Genomic DNA, 19702 nt, shown 5'->3' with positions numbered 1-19702 from the left:
GAGATCCTCAGACCCCTTGTGAGACCATATGCTGGTGCAGTTGGCCCTGAGTTCCTCCTAATGCAGGACAATGCCAGACCTCATGTGGCTGGAGTGTGTCAGCAGTTCCTGCAAGATGAAGGTATTGAAGCTATGGACTGGCCCGCCCGTTCCCCAGACCTGAATCCGATTGAGCACATCTGGGACATCATGTCTCGCTCCATCCACCAACATCACGTTGCACCACAGAATGTCCAGAAGTTGGCGGATGCTTTAGTCCAGGTCTGGGAGGAGATCCCACAGGAGACCATCCGCAACCTCATCAGGAGCATGCCCAGGCATTGTAGGGAGGTCATACAGGCACGTGGAGGCTACACACAATACTGAGCCTCATTTTGACTTGTTTTAAGGACATTATATCAAAGTTGGGTCAGCCTGTAGTGTGTTTTTCCACTTTAATTTTGGGGGTGACTCCAAATCCAGGCCTCCATTGGTTAATAAATTTGATTTCCATTGATGATTTTTGTGTGATTTTGTTGTCAGCACATTCAACTTTGTACAGAACAAAGTATTCAATGAGAATATTTCATTCATTCAGATCTAGGATGTGTTATTTGAGTGTTTCCTTTATATTTTTGAGCAGTGTGGTACATTTATTTCCACCTCTAATGCTGTTTTCAAGGCACAGGGTTATGTCTATATATTTAGCATGATCATTATAAGGCTCTTAGCTCTTAGTGCTAATATACACTATATATCTCATATGGGAACCCTGTATTGCATTTCTCAGTGGTAAACTAGACTAGGATCTGATTTAACATCCCAGCTGCTATTCATATCTATTGAGGTTGGACGAAAGCACTTAGGGACAGTGTGTGCTGTTGCTTTATCATCTGGCTGCTTTTGCAAAACATACACTTATATAGAAATATACACAAACTGGGAAAAAATGGCAATAATGTAGATAAATACCTGGCCAAACACAAAGCAGTGCAAGGTGACTCCCATAGCCCAAACATCCAGAGCCTGCAGAAAAAGGTACAAACAGGCGTTCAGGAATTAGCGCTGTGCACCTGTCACACACTGACTGCAATATCACAGGATTCTGTATCCATGGCAACCTTCCTGAACACTTCATACTCAGCACATGTGTAATATCTGCAGATCTCACGCAGGTTGGATTTCTTATACAAGGTGTGTCATATCTTAAGCACACATATATTATCAACTCAGTGGCCATTTTATTAGACAGACATGCCTGTACATCTGAACAAGAATTCTTTCACTGCCAAGAATCTATGAAATATGTCCAAATTAAACCATTGCTACACTTAAAGGCCTGTGCCTAAAGTGTATCCGTCGTGATAATTTTTTTCCCCTTCCATAAATCAATAATCCATGTGAAAATAAGAAAAGTTGTAATTTATCTTAAGAATTGTGCTCCATTCTCCTCTTGAACTGATCTTTTATTCTCAAACTTCTCAATTCATGGGTAAAAATCTGTCATCAGTGAATACATATTTTTCCATTACTTAGAAAATGACAGTTGGTGCTTTTAAAGTTCTATGAAGACCTGTAACTGTTTCAGATGAACTTGCAGGAGAGTGTGTTTCTGCCTCTAACTCCCCTTCATCCTCTCTCAAAAGAATTTTAAAACCTGTCTTCAGTGAATGCAGATTTTATCCATAACTGGAGTGTGAAATATCAGTCCAGGAGGAGAAAGAAGCGGAATTCTCTAATAAGATATATTACAAACGTGACTATTTCCATGTGTATTATTTACTTATGAAATCTGAATTTAAACAATATACAAATTGCGCTGCAGTGCACAAGGCCTCTATAGTAGAACAACAGTGTGAAAATGGTAACTTACAAGAGATGCTTTTCTCATCTATAAAAATGGTTGTCCAGGATTCAAAAAGATGTGTCCTCTAGAGCCTATGTGACAAAATATAAAGCTTCGAGGGGTACCAGATACAAAATGACGGATACAATCATCCGTTGGTAATATTTCTTCCTCCAGATTAAGCAGCGTCTTTGTGGATGAATGATTGGCGAGTCAATGTCTCTCTGCAACGCGCTGACCGGTAGAGCTGCCATCAGCTGAATGGCTTGTGAGCAATCGGCCCTAAAACAGTGTGACGGAAGGTCCATGGAACAGAAATGAGTATGCTGATTAGCAAAGACACTTCTCAATCGTTAGAAGTGGAAGAAGAAACATTACCGAAGGAGGATTCACAGTTCTTTTGTATTCGGCACCCCTGAAAGCTTTATATTTTGTCTCATCGTATCCAGAGTACACATCGGTTTGAATCATGGAAACCATTGTTATAGATGAAAAGCATCTCTTGTAAATTCCCATCGTAACCTGAAGATACAACATTTTGAATCCTGGACAACCATTTTTATAGACATGAAAATCAAATCTTTTAAGTTACTATTGTCACACTATTGTTATACTGTAAAGACCTTGTGCACTATAGCACAGTTTGAAATTTGTATATTTATATTCTAATTTAAATCGGGCAGGGATTAGCAGGTAACCTGCCGCTCATTGTAGCAGCAGTGCACTTAACAAGTGGGAGCGGCATTAATATTGTTTAAATAATATTGACTCTTTAAATCTTGGTATCTTATTAAAGCCCAGCATATTGGCTTTAAAAAAAGAATTCCATTATCAAAGCTATTGAGTGTGGATCACGTCTTTGATTGAACAGATGAGAATTTTTTCTGACTGGTTCATCTGTATAGAAGTGGGTTTAAGTGGGAGCTGAAAGTGACGTTATAAAGAAAGACAGCCTGTTACAGTCACCTTTAACCCGGTACTTCAAGTGACGTGAAAATTTTTTCTCATCAGTGCATAATAAAATAATATTAATAATAAAAAAAAAAGCATCTTGTCTTTGTAAGGTCTTAAAATTAGGTAAATACAACCTTAGATGAACAAAAGCACCTGACAAACTTAGACCTTGTCATTATATAACAAAAACGAGGCCTGAATGCAGAGGTAGTGTATGAAATAGATAATGTCTGTGAAGCGCTGTGAAATTAATGGCGCTATATAAGTGAGTAAAATAAATATTAAGTGCACCCCATGAATCAATAGCCTGTAGAACCATCTTTAGCAGCAATAACTTGAAGCAACCATTAGTGTCTCACATCCTTCTGGAGGAATTTTCTCCCACGTGTCTGTACAAGGTTGTAGAAGTTAATTGACATTTGTGTTCATTCATTTATGCATAGTTCTCATAAAGGGGGTTGTACTTGCTTGGGGCTCAAGTCTGCAGTTACTATGTGACTGCAGACTTGTGAATCCTCACAGTGCACCTTTTAAGGATTCTGCGGTGCCGGGAGCAGACAGTATGTGACGTGCTTACTTCCAGTCACATGCTTATTAGACTTGTCCGGCCTTGCTCAATTCACTTGTATTGAGCGAGGCCAGAACACGTCTAGTCGGCACGTAACCACATGTATACAAATCGCATACTTGTGGTCACATGCCCACCCACTCCAGGCACCTCTCCCAAGAATCCTGACAGTGCACCCTGTGTGGATTCACAAGTCTGCAGTCACATACAGTGACTGCAGACTTGAGCCCCAAGGCTGTACAACACCTTTAAGGCTATGCCACAGTATTTCAATATAGTTGAGGTCTGGATTGTGACAGCCATTTCAACACCTTGATGCTTTTCTTTTACAGCCATTCTAATGTAGATTTGCTAGTGTGCTTTAAGGATCATTGTCCTTTGTCATTACACATTTTTTTACAAAATTTAGCTTTTGGATAGATGACCTAACATTTGACTATAGAATACTTTGGTATACAGAGGTGTTCATGGTCAACTCAATTACTGCAATGTGCCAAGGCCATGTGACTGTAAAACATGCCCAAATCATCACCCCTACACTACTGTGCTTGACAGTTGTTATAGGTGTTTGTGCAAATATTCTATGTTTGGTTTTTGCCAACCATGCCATTATGGCCAAATGTCTCCACTTTGGTCTCATCTGCCCAAAGGACATTGTTCTAGAAGCTTTTTTTATTTGTCCAGGTGCAACTTCGCAAACTTCAGCCAGGCTGCCACGTTCTTGTTTAAGAAAAAAACAAAGAAAAAAAAGAGAGGCTTTCCCTTGGCAGCTCTTCCAAACAAGCCACACTAAGGGTATGTGCACACGATGCAGAAATGAAGCAGAAAATTTCTGCATCATTTCTGCATCTCCCTGGCAGAAAAAACGCATGCAGATTGTGCATGCGTTTTTCCTGCGGAATACATGCGTATTCACATGCGTTTACGCATGCGGGTTGACAAGCGCTTTCCAGGCGATTTTAGCATCACCTGGAAAGTGCTTGACAACTAGGTCACACCATATAAATCCATGCAACCGGCATGGATTTACATAGTGTGACCCGAGAGAATGGTAAAAATAAAAAATACATGTATACTTTACCTTCTGATGGCCCGTGCTGTCCTGCTCACTCCGTTCTCCCGGCAACTTTGAATTGAAAGACCTGCCGACGTCAGCGTCACGTGACCCGTCACATGACTCTGACGTCAGCGCAGGTCCTTCAACTCACTGCAAGTGCCGGGAACCAAGCAGGAGCGCTGCGCGGGCCGACAGATGGTAAGTATATATATTTTTTTTATTTTATTCTGGTTTTACAGCTTTTTTAATGGTACCTGGGTGTGGATGAGACTCTCCTCTCCTCCACACCCGGGTACCATCCGCACATTAGAACGCACCAATTACGCAAGCAGAGATGCAGTCTTGCGGAATTGGCGTGTTCTAATGCAAGTCAATGGTGGCGAAAACACCGCGTTTACGCAAAATTAATTGACATGCTGCGGATTTTTGAGCGCAGCGTTTACGCTGCGGAAAAATCAGCATCATGGGCACAGCACATGCGGATTTCAATTGGGGAACATTGCTGCCCTTCTACCATGCGTTTTTAATGCGTTTCCGCGGCGTTTACGCAACTGCAAAAACGCCGCGGAAACGCATTAAATACGCATCGTGTGAACTCAGCCTTATTCAGTCTTCTTTTAATTGTACAGTCATGAACTTGAACATTTAACATGCCATCTGAGGCCTTTAGAGTCTCAGCTGTAGCTCTTGTTTTTGTGACCTTGAGGGTGAATTTGCTCCTGAAAAGATTGTCCACTATTTTGAACATTTTCCACTTGTGAATAATCTTTTTCACTGTAGAATAATTGACTTCAATAGTTTGGAAAAGGCATTACTACTAGTTTGAGGAACTGCAACAATTGCTTCTCTAAAATCATGTCTTTTCTTCTAACAGGCGCCTGAATGCTCCACACCAACAAACTGCCAACACTTCTGCTTTCCTAGAGGTGGTTACACTTGCTGATGAACAATTAATTAATGGCATTTGATTACTAACACCTGGCTGCTACTCACCCTCAATTTCTATGGAAGCAGCAACTATGTACTTCATTTTTCACACACTGCCTTTGCATTTTGGCCTAGTTTTTGTTAAATACGGTAATTTGTAATCTCATATGTTGTTCATCTGAAGTTATATTTGCCTAATTTTAAGACCTTCTAAAGAACCCTATTTTTTTTAATCATGTACTGATAAGAATTTAAAGAGGATGTATAGCTATATATACACACACACACACACACACACACAGAGTACATATGGTATGTATGCATCTCTCTCATATATATATTATACATACATCCCACAATGTCATAGTTTAGTATCTTTATTTACCTTTCCTGAAAATATTCTGCGAGTTTCAGACAGGGTCTCGGGAGCCATGAATGCCGGTGTACCCACTGTGTTAGACAAAAAAGCATCCGTTCCCTCAAACTGGTTACTGACTCCAAAGTCAGCAATTTTAATGTGACCATCTTCACCCACTAACAGATTGGACGGTTTGACATCACGATGTATGATTTTCTGATAATGTACTGCAGGATAAAAATAAAACAGAACTATAACAATATGAACAAAATTCTGCCATAGGAATAATAAATTCCATATAGAAACAACAAAATAAAAACATTGATAAGCTCTTCAGAAGTGTGGACATATAGCGAAAGCTCGAGACACCAATTTCCCTCATCCCCACGGAGTAATAAGAAAACACAAAAACTCACAATATTCAATTCCTTTAATAAGATCCTGGAAATAAAAACATGCCTGGTCTTCTGTAAGTGGCTTGGTAGTGGGTACATCCATTACTGGCCTAAAAGACATAAATGACATTTTGCTTACCATCACCGATGATCATGGCAAATGTATAAAGGTACATTACTAGGCTCGTAATAAGCTTATGATTTACAATCCTTGTCTTTGATCTCTTTAAAACATTAAACCCATCATGTCTCAAACGCTATTAACCTGCAGATATGGGGTTAATCTGCAGGTTGATAGAGTTACAAAGCTGCGGGCCACTGCACTGAATGCCTGGTTACCAGAACGAAATTAACTTTATTCCTCCCGGCAGACTCCGGCTTTCACTCGTAGAGGTGAGGCTTCATTCACTGCTCAGTTCATAGTGAGCACTGATGCACTATAGAGCCGGCTGTCAGTCAGTGCCAGGGTGCGGTTACAGCCGCTGTTCACTATGTAACTGAGCCGTGTATGGGTGAAAGCCGGAGGCTGCCAGGAGGAATAAAGTTCATTTCCTTCTGGTAGCCGGGCTTTCAGTGCAGATTAACAGCATTTGGGGATGCAAATTAGTATTTCAGTTGGAAAAGCAACCAAAATTTAGCAGCTATGTTTTATTTACATTTTTGTTTTTTATTGCGATATCCGAAACTTCAGACATTTCAGTTTGAGGATTTTATGAAAGCCGAACTATCCATACACGCATCCACCGCTCCCAGGAATGACGGTGCCTGTGTGAGGTATCAGGCAGGGTAGCAAGTCACAAAGACTGACATCTAGTCCGTCTCTTCGATAGTAATTAGGGCATTACTGTGAATGTGCCGCCCCTGGTAATGACTGTGCCTCCACAAAATATTGGGCAGTGGAGAAGGTCACAGAAGAGTGACCTGCTAATCAATGGCAGGAGGCCAGAGAGGGAAATAGGCAAGAGAGGAGAGCTGTAAGTGCAGTCCATGCCCCTATACTTGTGAGTTCATTTGGTATGGAGGTAATCATCATTACAGGCACTTTACAGTGATGACGGTACCCTGGGGTCTAAGAAGCTGCTGACAGGAATATCTGCACTGCATTTGGCGGGACTACAAGATAACAGCATAAACAATCCTATAAAGTCGTCATCCAACTTAACCATTTTGGCCAAATTTCAAACATAAATGTCCTCATGAATCAACTTACAGAATAACTAAAGCTACTAAAACGTAGCTACTAAAATTAACCATGAGATAAAGTCCCTCAAAAGCCCAGAAGATCAGAGCATTATTATGGGCTGGAGTGAGAATCTTTGCCAAAAGATAAACCAAATATATCAGAACCTGGTAATTTTACTCATATTTGAATCCCTTATTTAAAGAGGTTGGCCACTACTTTTTTTTACCGCCACACAGTGACACACATTGGCTATTGGCCACAATGGAAAAAAAATGGAAACTGCATGGTATACATTTTGGTGGTGGCTCGCTGTATAAAAAGGACAGTTTACTGCACTTTTACATACAGTAAAAACAGGTAATTCAGTTGTGCATACCACCACAAGGGAGGCAAAAGAACTCTGTTCTCCTCCGTGAATAGAGGCCTATGGCTACGTTTGACATATGTGGTGGGAGCTTTATTGTCATATAAACTGAAGTTCACATAATGAGAGGACAAAGCCCTAGACTATACTGTCCTGGTTTATGTATCCTATATCAGACCCATATTTACAATTGGGACCTCAGTTCCAGTTATTAGTGATCGCTCCATGTAACTGAACCATTAGCCTTCTCAATGTCATCTCTTAATACCTAAAGACGCAGGGAAAGAAACACTGTCTGAACGAGGCTTTCTCCAGTAATTCTCCTAAATCTAAATTCTGCTTTATTTCCATGAATGTGACCAGTTCTTCGCAATCATCAATTTAATGCGGTGAAAAGACTGACCAACACAAGTTAATGATAGAAATTTCTACCACCCCAAAAAAATTGGTGTAAAGCTGCAGACTTTGGTTTAATACTGGTGTAAAGAATAGTGGCAATCTAAAGGTTAAAAGGAACACCTCCTATCTGGGATGTCATGGTAACAGTCACCACTATCTAAACAGACTGGCATTGGTGACAGCTGTAATGCCTCTTTGTCAGGACAGTAAAACATGCTTCTAACCAATGGAAACAGTCATCCGCGATTATCACAGTTGGCTTTGAAAGAGTAAACAGAGGAGTAAATCACCCAATGCTGGGATAAAAAGAATAAACCCAGAAATTAACACCTTCTTTGTATTTGAGGGCTGAACACATACAAATACTTGCTAATAATGGGCTTATTTGTCCTGTTCTATAGAGACCAAATGCCATTTCACAACATGCAAACAGTGGATTTAAGGCCCCGTCACACATAACGAGATCGCTAGTGAGATCGTTATTACGTCACGGTTTTGGGATCGCTGGAGTGTCGTTTTGAGATTGCTGGGGAGCTGTCAAACATGCAGAACTTCCCAACGATTTCGGCCGCCCCAGCGATCTAACTAACGATCTCGGCGGTCGTTGGGACGCTTTCACACAGCAGCTATTTCAACGATCCACATCTTGATAGGGACTGTACTGTGTCACAAAGGCGTGCGTAAAATTACTTTTCCGCGGCCCCTCATCTCCGATTGGCGCCTGTGACTCTGTATCCATTCATCTGAGCTTTGTTCCTGACAAGCGTTCTGGTTTGTGGATTGTAGTAGTGTTCTTCGGCTGTGACTCCACATATCAACAGCCCGGAGAATTCTGCTAGGATCTGCAATCCAGCACGAGGTCAGAAACAAAGGATGGAATCGCTATTCTGTTGCCTTCTTTATGTACGGCGGAAAATGAGAACGCTGTAGCGACCACCAATCGGGGACGAGGAGCGCGGAAAAGTCCAATTTATGCACGCCTACGTGTCTCAGTTCTGAATCGCTAACGAGGTCGTTGATAAGGTGTCAAATACAGCGATGCACACTGCCCAGCGGGAGCGCAACGACCCAGGAATGGTCCAGGAAGCTTTGTAACGATCAGCGATCTCACAGCAGTGGCCTGATCGTTGCTACCTGTCACACATAATGAGTTCGCTAGCAAGATCGCTATTGCGTCACAAAAACCGTGACGTATCAACGATCTCGCTAGTGATCTCGTTATTTGTGACGGGGCCTTTAGAGGGAACCTGTCACGTTGTACATTCAGTCCGCTCTGTGGGCAACAAGGTGTAGAGAAGGAGAAGCTGAGCAGAATGATATATATGATGGAAAGTATTCCGTATAACTTGTATTTTATCTATTGAAATCCCTGGTATTTATAAGCATAGGAGTCCAGTGGGCGGTGCTAATAGTAATTGAAAGCCATCTCTGCCTGCATATAGGGAAGGCTGTGTGCCACAACACTCAATCGAATAGACGCTTGTGCAAGAGAGATTCACTCATAGATTTTTTACTACTTAAGCCGCTATCAGAAGTGATGTTAAAATATATGAAAGAATGGGAAACAAATATTGATAAGAATATTTCTTCATAGGTGGCATCATTGCTGCGGCACGCTCTATAGGGTTAGCAATCAAGTGTCCCTTACAAAGACCTCTTGGAAACTTCTGCCCAGGTTTTATTAGGCCAATAACTATCTAAACAAAAAGATACCCCCCTCAAATCCCCACATTCCAGCCACCCCCCCCCCCCATCTCATTACGAAGCAATGTTAACACTTTTATATCACTGCATGTCTTGTTAATAAACGGATTTCTCTTTCACCTTCCAGAATGTTGGTCGGGGACAAAGCATTTGGGGGTCAATAACAAGACTTCCCAAGTCAGCTTATTACAATGGCCTCTAGAGTTTACAATGCTGCTAGCGGGAAAGCTGCTACACTGTCTTGTATAAACAGTTAAAAATTTGAGTATAAAATGTTACATGAACAAATTGATACATCTCTATGGAATTACTTAAAGGCCCTGGTTTGACTTTACAGCATCTGACACACACTCCGCCAGGTTATGGCATTGTCTCTTTAGCACAGTTTATTTGTTTAGGGAAAGCAAAACTTACCCTGATGTTTCATACCTAAGGCTATGATCACATGCTGCGTTTTTTGCAAATAAAACTATAAATAATATATAACACAGTAGTTTTTAATTAATAAAGATTTTATTAATTCAAATTACATGAAAATAGCTAGTATCTTTCTCCATAATAGGTATATTTGTTTGTACTACTGAGTGAAGAGTCCTAGGTTTATCATAGCTATAGGTATATTACAACCCACACACCCTGTACCCTGTATTTTATTCCACTTGTGGGAATTTTTCTTCCATTTTCTTTTAATGATTTGTATTTGTTGAAATAAAATCTTTATAAATCAAAAACTACTTTGTTGTGTATTATAATTTATAGGTTTATTAGTTTCAGTGGATACACAACATTTATGTGCGTTTTGAATACATGCTAAGTTTTTTATGCTGCTTTATACAGTACCAACAAAAGCTATGAGATTTCAGAAATCTCATGCACACACTTGTTTTTCTTCCCGACTGAATTTAAGTTTTTGAAAACTACAGCATGTCAATTCTTTCTGTGTTTTTGCAGTGTTTTTTCACCCATAGAAAGCAATGAATAAGTGCAAAAATGCAGCACAAAACATTGCCATCAGTTTTTGCATTTATGGTGAAAAAATGCAGGTACAGCAGAAAGTGAAATCCATTTATTTTTGTGATTTTCCCAAGTTTAAACCATAAAGTCTTGGTGTCTTCACATGAGGAAGGCAGTTAGTATTAGTACAGTTTATAATAATAATAATAAGTTTTTATTTTTATAGCGCCAACATATTCCGCAGCACTCTACAAATTTTAGGGGGGACATATACAGACAATACAGAATAAGCATATCTCATATCGAAAGGAGTGAGGGCCCTGCTCGCGAGCTTACAGTCTATGAGGAAGTGGGGGAGACACAAAAGGTAAAAAGTACATATATTGTATAATGCAGCCTTGATATACTGAATAGGATAAATAATAATACATGGACTGGTCGTCAGCCAGTATGTGTGCAGTCCTGACAGAGGCTATTATGTGCATGGTTGGTATGAACCCGAAGTTGAATTAGATTTTAATATGGGGGAAAACTGGGACGGACAGAGTGTGTTTAGGCGATACGCCAGTCTAAAGAAATGTGTTTTTAGGGTTCGCTTGAAACTGTGGGTATTGGGAATTAATCGAACTGTCCTGGGTAGTGCATTCCAAAGAATTGGCACAGCACGCGAGAAATCTTGGAGACGGGAGTAGGAAGTTCGGATTATGGAGGATTTTAGTTTTAAGTCATTTGCAGAACGGAGGGCACGTGTAGGGTGGTAGACTGAGACAAGGGAGGAGATGTAGGGGGGTACTGAAGCATGGAGCGCTTTGTGGGTAAGCGTGATAAGTATAAATTGAATTCTATATTGGATGGGTAACCAATGCAATGACTGGCACAGGGAAGAGGCATCGGTGTAGCGGTTGGCGAGGAATATGATCCTGGCTGCTGCGTTCAGGACGGATTGGAGAGGGGAGAGTTTAGTAAGAGGGAGACCGATTAGTAGAGCGTTGCAATAGTCAAGACGAGAATGAATAAGAGCTACAGTAAGAGTTTTTGCTGAGTCAAAGGTGAGAAAAGTCCTGATTCTTGAGATGTTTTTGAGGTGTAAATGACATGAACGAGCGAGTGATTTGATGTGAGGAGTGAAAGAAAGATCTGAATCAAAAATGACCCCAAGACAGCGGGCTTGTTGCTGGGGAGTAATGGTTGAGCCACAAACGAAAATGGCAATATTGGGCACAGGTAGGTTAGTGGAGGGAGGAAAGACGAGTAGTTCAGTTTTTGACAGATTCAGTTTTAGGCAGAGGGAGGACATGATGTTAGACACAGCAGAAAGACAATCCCTGGTCTTTTGTAGTAATGCAGGGGTGATGTTCGGAGCAGAGGTGTATAATTGGGTGTCATCAGCATAGAGATGGTACTGAAAACCGAAAACTGAAAACAGTTTAATTAGATTAGTGATATGTGTGAAATTGAACAATGCCCTATCAACTAAATGTCTTACCAATGTCTGAAAGTAAACAATACCCTACCAAATGAATGCCCTACCAATTGGTGGGGTAAACAATTCAACATCCTCCTGCTGGTTTTACATTTGCCATTGTGTCTTTTTTCATGAACTCATAACTGTAGTTCATGGTTGCGCTTCATCCAAAAATCCAGCTTTTTTTTTTTGTTCAGAATAGTCACTATTTTTTCAGAAATAAAAAAAAAATTCATCCACTAGAGAATTTGATCAGATTGCCCTTTTTTCCAAAAATATGGTTCTGGTTTCTGGTGGCCTAACAACTTGTATTGTTTACACTTGCAAGGTGGAAGCAAAGCTAAACTTTGGGATCCTGAAAAACGCACCAAAAACGCAGCAGGAAAAGGAGCAAAAAAAGCCAGCAAAACTTGCATTTTGTCTGAAGCTTTTTTACTACCAAGAGATCAGTTTTTTGCTGCAGAAAAAAAAGCAATGTGTGAACATAGCCTTACTCTGGATTGGGACTATATTTTGTATACAGTAATATGGGATCGTGTTGGATTTAAAGAGGTTGTCCACTACTTTTACATTGATGACCTATCCCTAGGACAGATCATCAATGTCTGATTGGCCGGGGTCCGACACCCCCGCCAATTAGCTGTCATCGACTGGCGGCGGCCAGCCGGAAGTACTTACTTGCAGAGCTGGCCGTCTACTTGAAGTGGCCACGGCTTGGTACTGAACATCCGCCTCCCATTCAAATCAATAAGAGGCGGATGTGTAGTACCCTGCAGTGGCCACTACATGTAGAAAGCCAGCTCCGCAAGTAAGTACTTCCGGCCGATGACCCCAAGAACAGCTGATCGGTGTGGGTACCGAACGAGTTTTTGTATGCATTTTCCACCTGTGTTGTTGTTCAGCAAAGATTGCCATTTGTAGCTTATAAAGTTAGTTGAAAAGAAAGAAAGCTTATATAAAGAGATATGATAGATTGATGGATATCCAGCAGATGTATAATTTCACAACCCCACGACACATTAGTGCCTTGCATGTGGAGCTTATTGTACATCCAATAACAAATTAAATAAATACATTACGAAAAAAGGACATGGGGGCCCCTCCCATTTGTTGTAACTAGCCAAGGTAAAGCAGACAGCTGATCTTATCAGGCTGGGAAGGTCCCTGGTTATTGGGCCCTTCCCAGCCTAAAAATACAAGCTCACAGCTGCCCCAGAATTGGTGCATCACGAGATGCTCCAATTTTGGTGTTTTGCCTTGGCTCTTTCCGATTGCCCTGGTGCTTTGGCAACTGAGGTGGCTGTGGGCTGGTATAATTATAGTTAATTTGGTCACTTAGGCTTTGATTATTATTAATTAATTTAATTTTTGCATGTGATTGTGATTAAATTGTGATTTCCACCCAAGACTATATTATACTCTCAGCTGCATGCATATTATAGAGTGCATTTACATATTGCATTGTATATGTAATACTATTTTTTCTAAAGGTCTTCATTATTTATCCCTATGATTGATGCGGTTACTTTGCCTTTATATCTCCTTTTATGTGTGTTGCATTGCTTCTTTTTCCTTACAGGTTTTTGAATTCTTTTGGAAGTGTCTGTATTTACTTTGTTTGAGCCAGCAGATACATAATCGCACAACCCCATGACATATTATAAAATATATACATGCACACACAATGGAGGCATTTCCTCTTCCTCCTGGTGACATTACATCCTTTTCCTTTTATTAACACCCCTGCGTTTTTTGGAGCAAAAATTAAGCAAATCCACAATCATTTTGATACCTTTTTATCACTTTTTGCTTGAATGTGATTATCACTACCCAATGCATGAGGAAAAATATTACTAACACACTCTATGTACAGGGTGGGCCATTTATATGGCCCACAACGACCAATCCACTTTCCAGGAAACTGTTTACAGGAAATTGAGTTTTTCCAACAAGATGGTGCACCATCACATTATGGGTGTCAGGTCCGAGCATTCCTACATGAACAGTTTCCTGGAAAGTGGATTGGTCGTCGTGGGCCAGTTGAATGGCCACCAAGGTCTCCCAATCTGACCCCCTTAGACTTTTATCTTTGGGGTCATCTGAAGGCAATTGTCTATGCTGTGAAGATACGAGATGTGCAGCATCTGAAACAACGGATATTGGAAGCCTGTGCTAGCATTTCTTCTGCAATGTTGTTATCAGTGTGTCAAGAGTGGGAGAAGAGGGTTGCATTGACAATCCAACACAATGGGCAGCACTTTGAACACATTTTATAAGTGGTCATAAACTTGTAAATAACTCATGAAAGAATAAAGTTACGTTAAAACCAAGCACACCATTGTTTTTCTTATGAAATTCGCAATAAGTTTGATTTGTCACATGACCCTCTTCCCATTGAAAAAAAAAACAGTTGGATCCAAAATGGCTGACTTCAAAATGGCCGCCATGGTCACCACCCATCTGGAAAAGTTTTCCCCCTCCCATATACTAATGTGCCACAAACAGGAAATTGATATCACCAACCATTCCCATTTTATTAGGTGTATCCATATAAATGGCCCACCCTGTATATGCTTATAGTTTCTTCAGTAAAACTCTCTGAAACTAAGTAATATTAACAAACCAATAAGTAGTTAATAAGTTCTCTCACTTACCCCCGCTTAACCAATTCAAACACTGAAAAACAAAAAAAATTTGGTGTTAATATGTATTTCATATAGTATCCATATCTTTATTCCAAGTGTGCAGTTTATGGTTATGAATTCCCAGTGATCAGACATATTAGTGAATTATTAGGAGTATATGACTTATAAGTGTAGTCTAACGCTTAACCATATGCGTTTACACCATTTCAGCTATGGATTTTCTATTGAATGTAAAACATTTTTGTTTGTTTGTTTTTTTATAAACTTACAGTACTGGATAGAGTAATAATAAACTCAATTATACTTTCCTGGATGAAAATACAGTTTGAATCAGTGGTGAGGCAGCAAATGCACCAAGGGTGGTCCCAATTCAGTAAGTGCACAGACTCTCTGTATTGTTCCTTGACTAGCAGAACCACTGTGGATTTAATTGATGACCGTTCAACATTGCTGTAAACTGTAAACTGTGACATGACAGCGTGAAATCGACATCAATAAAGCTTCTGGGGGTGGCCAGGAATAATGTACACAATTTCACTTGCTGCCTCAATTGCATAATGGTTTAAACATTAAAGGGTATGTGCACACAACGTCTTTTTAAGGTGGATTGCGCCTGGAACCCGCCTGAAAATGCGCAGTAAGACAGCCAGGAAAAAATTACATAAAATGGACAAAAAAGTAAGAACAACATTGCTGTGCACATAATCAGTATATTGTTACTTCTTTTAACTGCTCCAGGGTTCGGAAACTGTGAAGCAGGTAAAAGTAGTAACAGCCATTCGTTAGGCGGTTTAACTCAGAAGCTGCCCGCTCTAAATAGTTGAAACTACAGAAAAAAGAATCACGATCCACCCGCGGCTGTTAACATGTTAAAACGCCGCTATCAAACTCTGACAGCGGCGTTTAACATGCACACACCGGAAACGTGTCTCTAATCCCGCGCTTGTCATATGACCTTGGGTCTCCGATGGGTTGGCATGACAACCCGGGGTCTGCAGGAGGCCCCTGAGGTTGTCATTGCTGGGATGCTATGAGTACCACCCAGCGGTTGGCACTCATAGCTAGTGAGCATTTTTGCTAAAACACAGTAGGGCTGAAATTTTTTCTCGTTTTCCAGTACACGATAAACGTAAAACCAATGGTGTTGTTCAAAACTACAATCTGTCCCGCAAAAAAACAAGCCCTCAAATGGCCATATTGCCCGAAAAATGAAAAAAAATTATGGCTCTGCGAAGACCGGGAGCAAAAAAAGAAAACGCAAAAATGGAAAAACCCAAGGTGGTAAAGGGGTTAAAGAAAAACTACTTAAGGAAATTCCACATTATTTAGCAGGCCACAGGTTTCAAGCAATATGGGAAAGAAAAAGGATCTCTCTGCTGCCGAAAAGCATCAAATTGTCCAAGGCATGTCCACTAGTTATGAAAACATTAGATATTTCACGAAAACTTAAGCGTGATCATGGTACTGTGAAGAGATTTGTGGAGGATACAGAGCACAGATGGCTTTGTGCAGATAAAGGCATAAAAAGGAAGGTTTCTGCCAGCCAAATTCATCGAATTAAGAGAGCAGCTGTTAAAATACCATTAACGCAGCAAACAGGTATTTGAAGCTGCTTGTGCCGCGAACCTCAAGGTGTAGGATCCTCCAGAGGCTTGCAGTTGTGCATAAACCTACTATTCGGCCCTAAACAATGCTCAGAAGTAGAAATAGTTGCAGTGGACTGAGACATACATGAAGACTATTTTGAAACAATCTTGTTTACTGAGGAGTACCGTGCAACACTGGATGGTCCAGATGGATGGAGTAGTAGACTGTTGGTGGATGGTTACCATGTCCCAACAAGGCTGGGATGTCAGCAAGGAGGTGAAGGAGTCCTTTTTTGGGCCAGAGTCATGGGGAGAGAGCTGGTAAACCTCTTTAGGATCCCGGAAGGTGTGAAAGTGACAGTGGAATAGCATATAGAGTTTCTGACAGACTACTTTGTTCCATGGAATAAAAACAAGTTCCGTGCCATCCATAGCAAAATCATCTTCATGCCAGATAATGCTCCATCTCCTGCTGCAAAGAATATCTCTGAGTCATTGACTGTTAAGGGCATAAAAGGAGAGAAACTCATGGTGTGGTCACCATCATCCCCTGACCTAAACCCTTTGGAGTATCTTCAAGCAAAAGATCTATGAGGGTTGGGGGCATTTCACATCTAAACAGCAGCTCTGGGAGGCTATTCTGACATCCTGCAAAGAAATTCAAACAGAAACTATCCCAAAACTTATAAGTTCAATGGATGTAATAATTGTGAAGGTGATATCATAGAAGGGGTCCTATGTTAATATGTAGCATGGCCTGTTAAGATATTTTTGATTGAAAAAGCTTTTGATATCAGTAAATGTGACCTCCTAATGCTGTAAAATCAACAAATGACCATTTTCAGTGCTTTACAACCTAGAGAATGTTTGGAAACTCTGCTGTGCATAATAATTTTGAATAGTGCATTATGACAGTTTTTTAGTTTAAAAAAAAATACTGTTATTATTGGGAAGTTTTTCCAATAAAATATGATTTAAACTCGCATGGTTGATAATTTGAACAATATGAATAATAATTTGGAACGCGGTATGTGTAAATTTATTTGGAGCCTGGAAAAAACCCTTAAAGGGGTTGTGCCAAAATAAAGAATACATCTCACCAAGCAGAAAAGGTGGAAATAAATGGTTTTGTAATTTACAGTTATTAAAAATGATGCTCTATTCAAAAAATGCCAAGCATTTATCTTTTGAAGTATGCTCCCTAGCGCCCCCTGGCGTTATTCCATTCCGTCCTAACAGTGGCTGATCAGCTGGCTGAGTTTGCGCAGTTCCTGTCATTCTAAGAGGCATCCCCAACTCCCCACCCCCAGTGTGTACAATGTATTCTCCCTCACACAGGTCTGACAATGCAGGGAGAAGATTGCTGAGGAAGCATGGAAGCATTTCAGCGAGTCTTCGTCCCCCCCTCTGGGTGAGATCCTCTGCTCCACAGACCTGTGAGCGCGATAGCGAGACGCTCCCCCCTACCCCACACGCTTCTGTGCTTTCAGGAATCTGCTCCCTGAGCTGTCAGGCTTGTGTGAGTGAGAATATGTTGTGCACACTGGGGTGGGGAGTTGGGGGGAGTCGGACCTCTTAAGATGACAGGAACTGCGCAAACTCGACCAGCTGATCGGCCACCGGAAGGACGGAATGGAATAATGCCAGGGGGCAGCAAGGAGCATACTTCAGAAGATAAAAGCTTGGTATTTATTGAATGGAGCATAATTTTTTAATAACTGTAAATTACAAAACCATTTATTTCTACCTTTTCTGCTTGCTTAAATGTATTCTTTATGGTGGCACAACCCCTTTAAATGTAGTCATGATGCAAAGTAATATATAATGAGCCGGATTCTTACTACTAATTTGTTTTGTGGCTGCAAAGCTCTAGACAGGTTCCCTTTTATTTCTTGAAATTGGAACAAAAATCTTATATTGCAGTTGGGTTACATAGCTGAAATAGTACTTAAAATAAGCTAAAGTATCCTTACCCATGTACAGATGGTCCTCGCTGGGGTCATCCAGTACCTGGGAACAGAAGAGAAGCAGCAGTCAGAATAGAGCAGGAGTTATTATTATTGGTGGTGCTCTTATGATTTAGAAATGGAGGACAAGCATTAACAGCGGTGGTCCAAAACTAAAATTTATTTTAATCCTAAATGCCTATTTAATGTCATAATTAAATCTCTTTTCTAATATACTTTAAATTCAAAAGACCCCATCATTCCCTCACTGCTTAAATGTATTTATTTTTCTACTACCTTCTCTTTGATGACTCTCCGTTTGAGAATCCCAGTCCATGCTGGGATAGTCAAATAAGTTGCCATCTGGGGGCAGAAGTGCGGTAACTGCCGCAGCCCCCAACCTGAAACGAAGCATCATCAGTGATGTCTTTTCAGGGGCTCAGCTAGTTCTCGCTCTACTGAGCATGCATCAGTTGTCACTTACGATGTATGCTCTGTGGATTATGGTCACTGTGCAATATGCACAGTGACAGTGTGCTCATTGGCTACCTCTGATGAGAAATGACGAGATGGCAAGAAAGTGCACTGTCAGTGTGCATTGTAAGAAGAACACCTGGCGTGCAGGAACCAGCCCTGCCCCCGCAAGTGACCACAGCCTCTGCCCCCTGATGACAACTTCTTTGACTATTTCAGCATGCACTAGGATTCTTAGACGCAGCGTCAAAGAGTAAGTAGTAAAATAAATAAAAAAATAAAAAATAAAGCAGTTAGAGTAGGGAGGGAACGGTAGGGACTTTTTAATTAAAGTATATTAGAAAAGATTAGATTATGACAATAAATAGACAAGACATTTAGGATTTAAATAAACTTTCGATTCAGACCACCTCTATAAGTAATCCCTGCCCTTTATGAAGGCTACTAACTATCAGTAGTAAGTAACCATACTTTACTGTGGAAGGAAAAAAGAAAAGGATTTGCCATATTTTGTATGTAGAAGGAAGCCCACATCTGCCGATACTGAACCATTACTGAAGTTATTCAGAACGCTTACACATTTTTCAAAAGGTTTTGTCCACTTAAAAACTTGAAAATGGATCAACATCCATAGTAACAACTGCAACCAAAATGTTATTTATAATATGAGGCAAGTATTTTACATGCTGGGAAAACTAGTCAACTACTATTACTGCATAACAAAAAAATTCTAAAACTTCTGACCTTAGGGGTTAATGCTGTGCTTCCGGTAGGAGAAGAGCGGCTTAAAATTTACTACTAAATGTTACTGTTTCACTCAGGGGGATTAAGGGCTGACAATAAATTATCACTAGAGAGATCAATGGCTTAATGATAATGTCCCTAGTGATCTACAGTG

The 19702-nt window shown here is 40.5% G+C and overlaps 1 protein-coding gene across 4 annotated transcripts in view; it reads right to left on the bottom strand.

Annotated features, from left to right (window-relative positions):
• The window catches only part of CAMKK2 (calcium/calmodulin dependent protein kinase kinase 2), a 118371-nt gene that overhangs the window by 16968 nt on the left and 81701 nt on the right, over positions 1 to 19702 (bottom strand). For all 4 annotated transcript variants that reach the window (XM_073676294.1, XM_073676291.1, XM_073676293.1 and 1 more), the window contains 5 exons: positions 18358 to 18394; positions 14808 to 14829; positions 6106 to 6194; positions 5717 to 5916; positions 952 to 1005 (listed from right to left, as the gene is read on the bottom strand). In XM_073676294.1, the coding sequence (XP_073532395.1) occupies positions 952 to 1005; positions 5717 to 5916; positions 6106 to 6194; positions 14808 to 14829; positions 18358 to 18394 (402 nt within the window). The remainder of the gene's footprint in view (positions 1 to 951; positions 1006 to 5716; positions 5917 to 6105; positions 6195 to 14807; positions 14830 to 18357; positions 18395 to 19702) is intronic.

This window comes from Phyllobates terribilis, unplaced genomic scaffold (assembly GCF_046119375.1).
Source record: "Phyllobates terribilis strain yellow unplaced genomic scaffold, ASM4611937v1 Scaffold_1__5_contigs__length_1240528914, whole genome shotgun sequence".
NCBI classification, from domain to species: domain Eukaryota; kingdom Metazoa; phylum Chordata; class Amphibia; order Anura; family Dendrobatidae; genus Phyllobates; species Phyllobates terribilis.
This window is presented reverse-complemented; position numbering and strand designations above follow the sequence as displayed.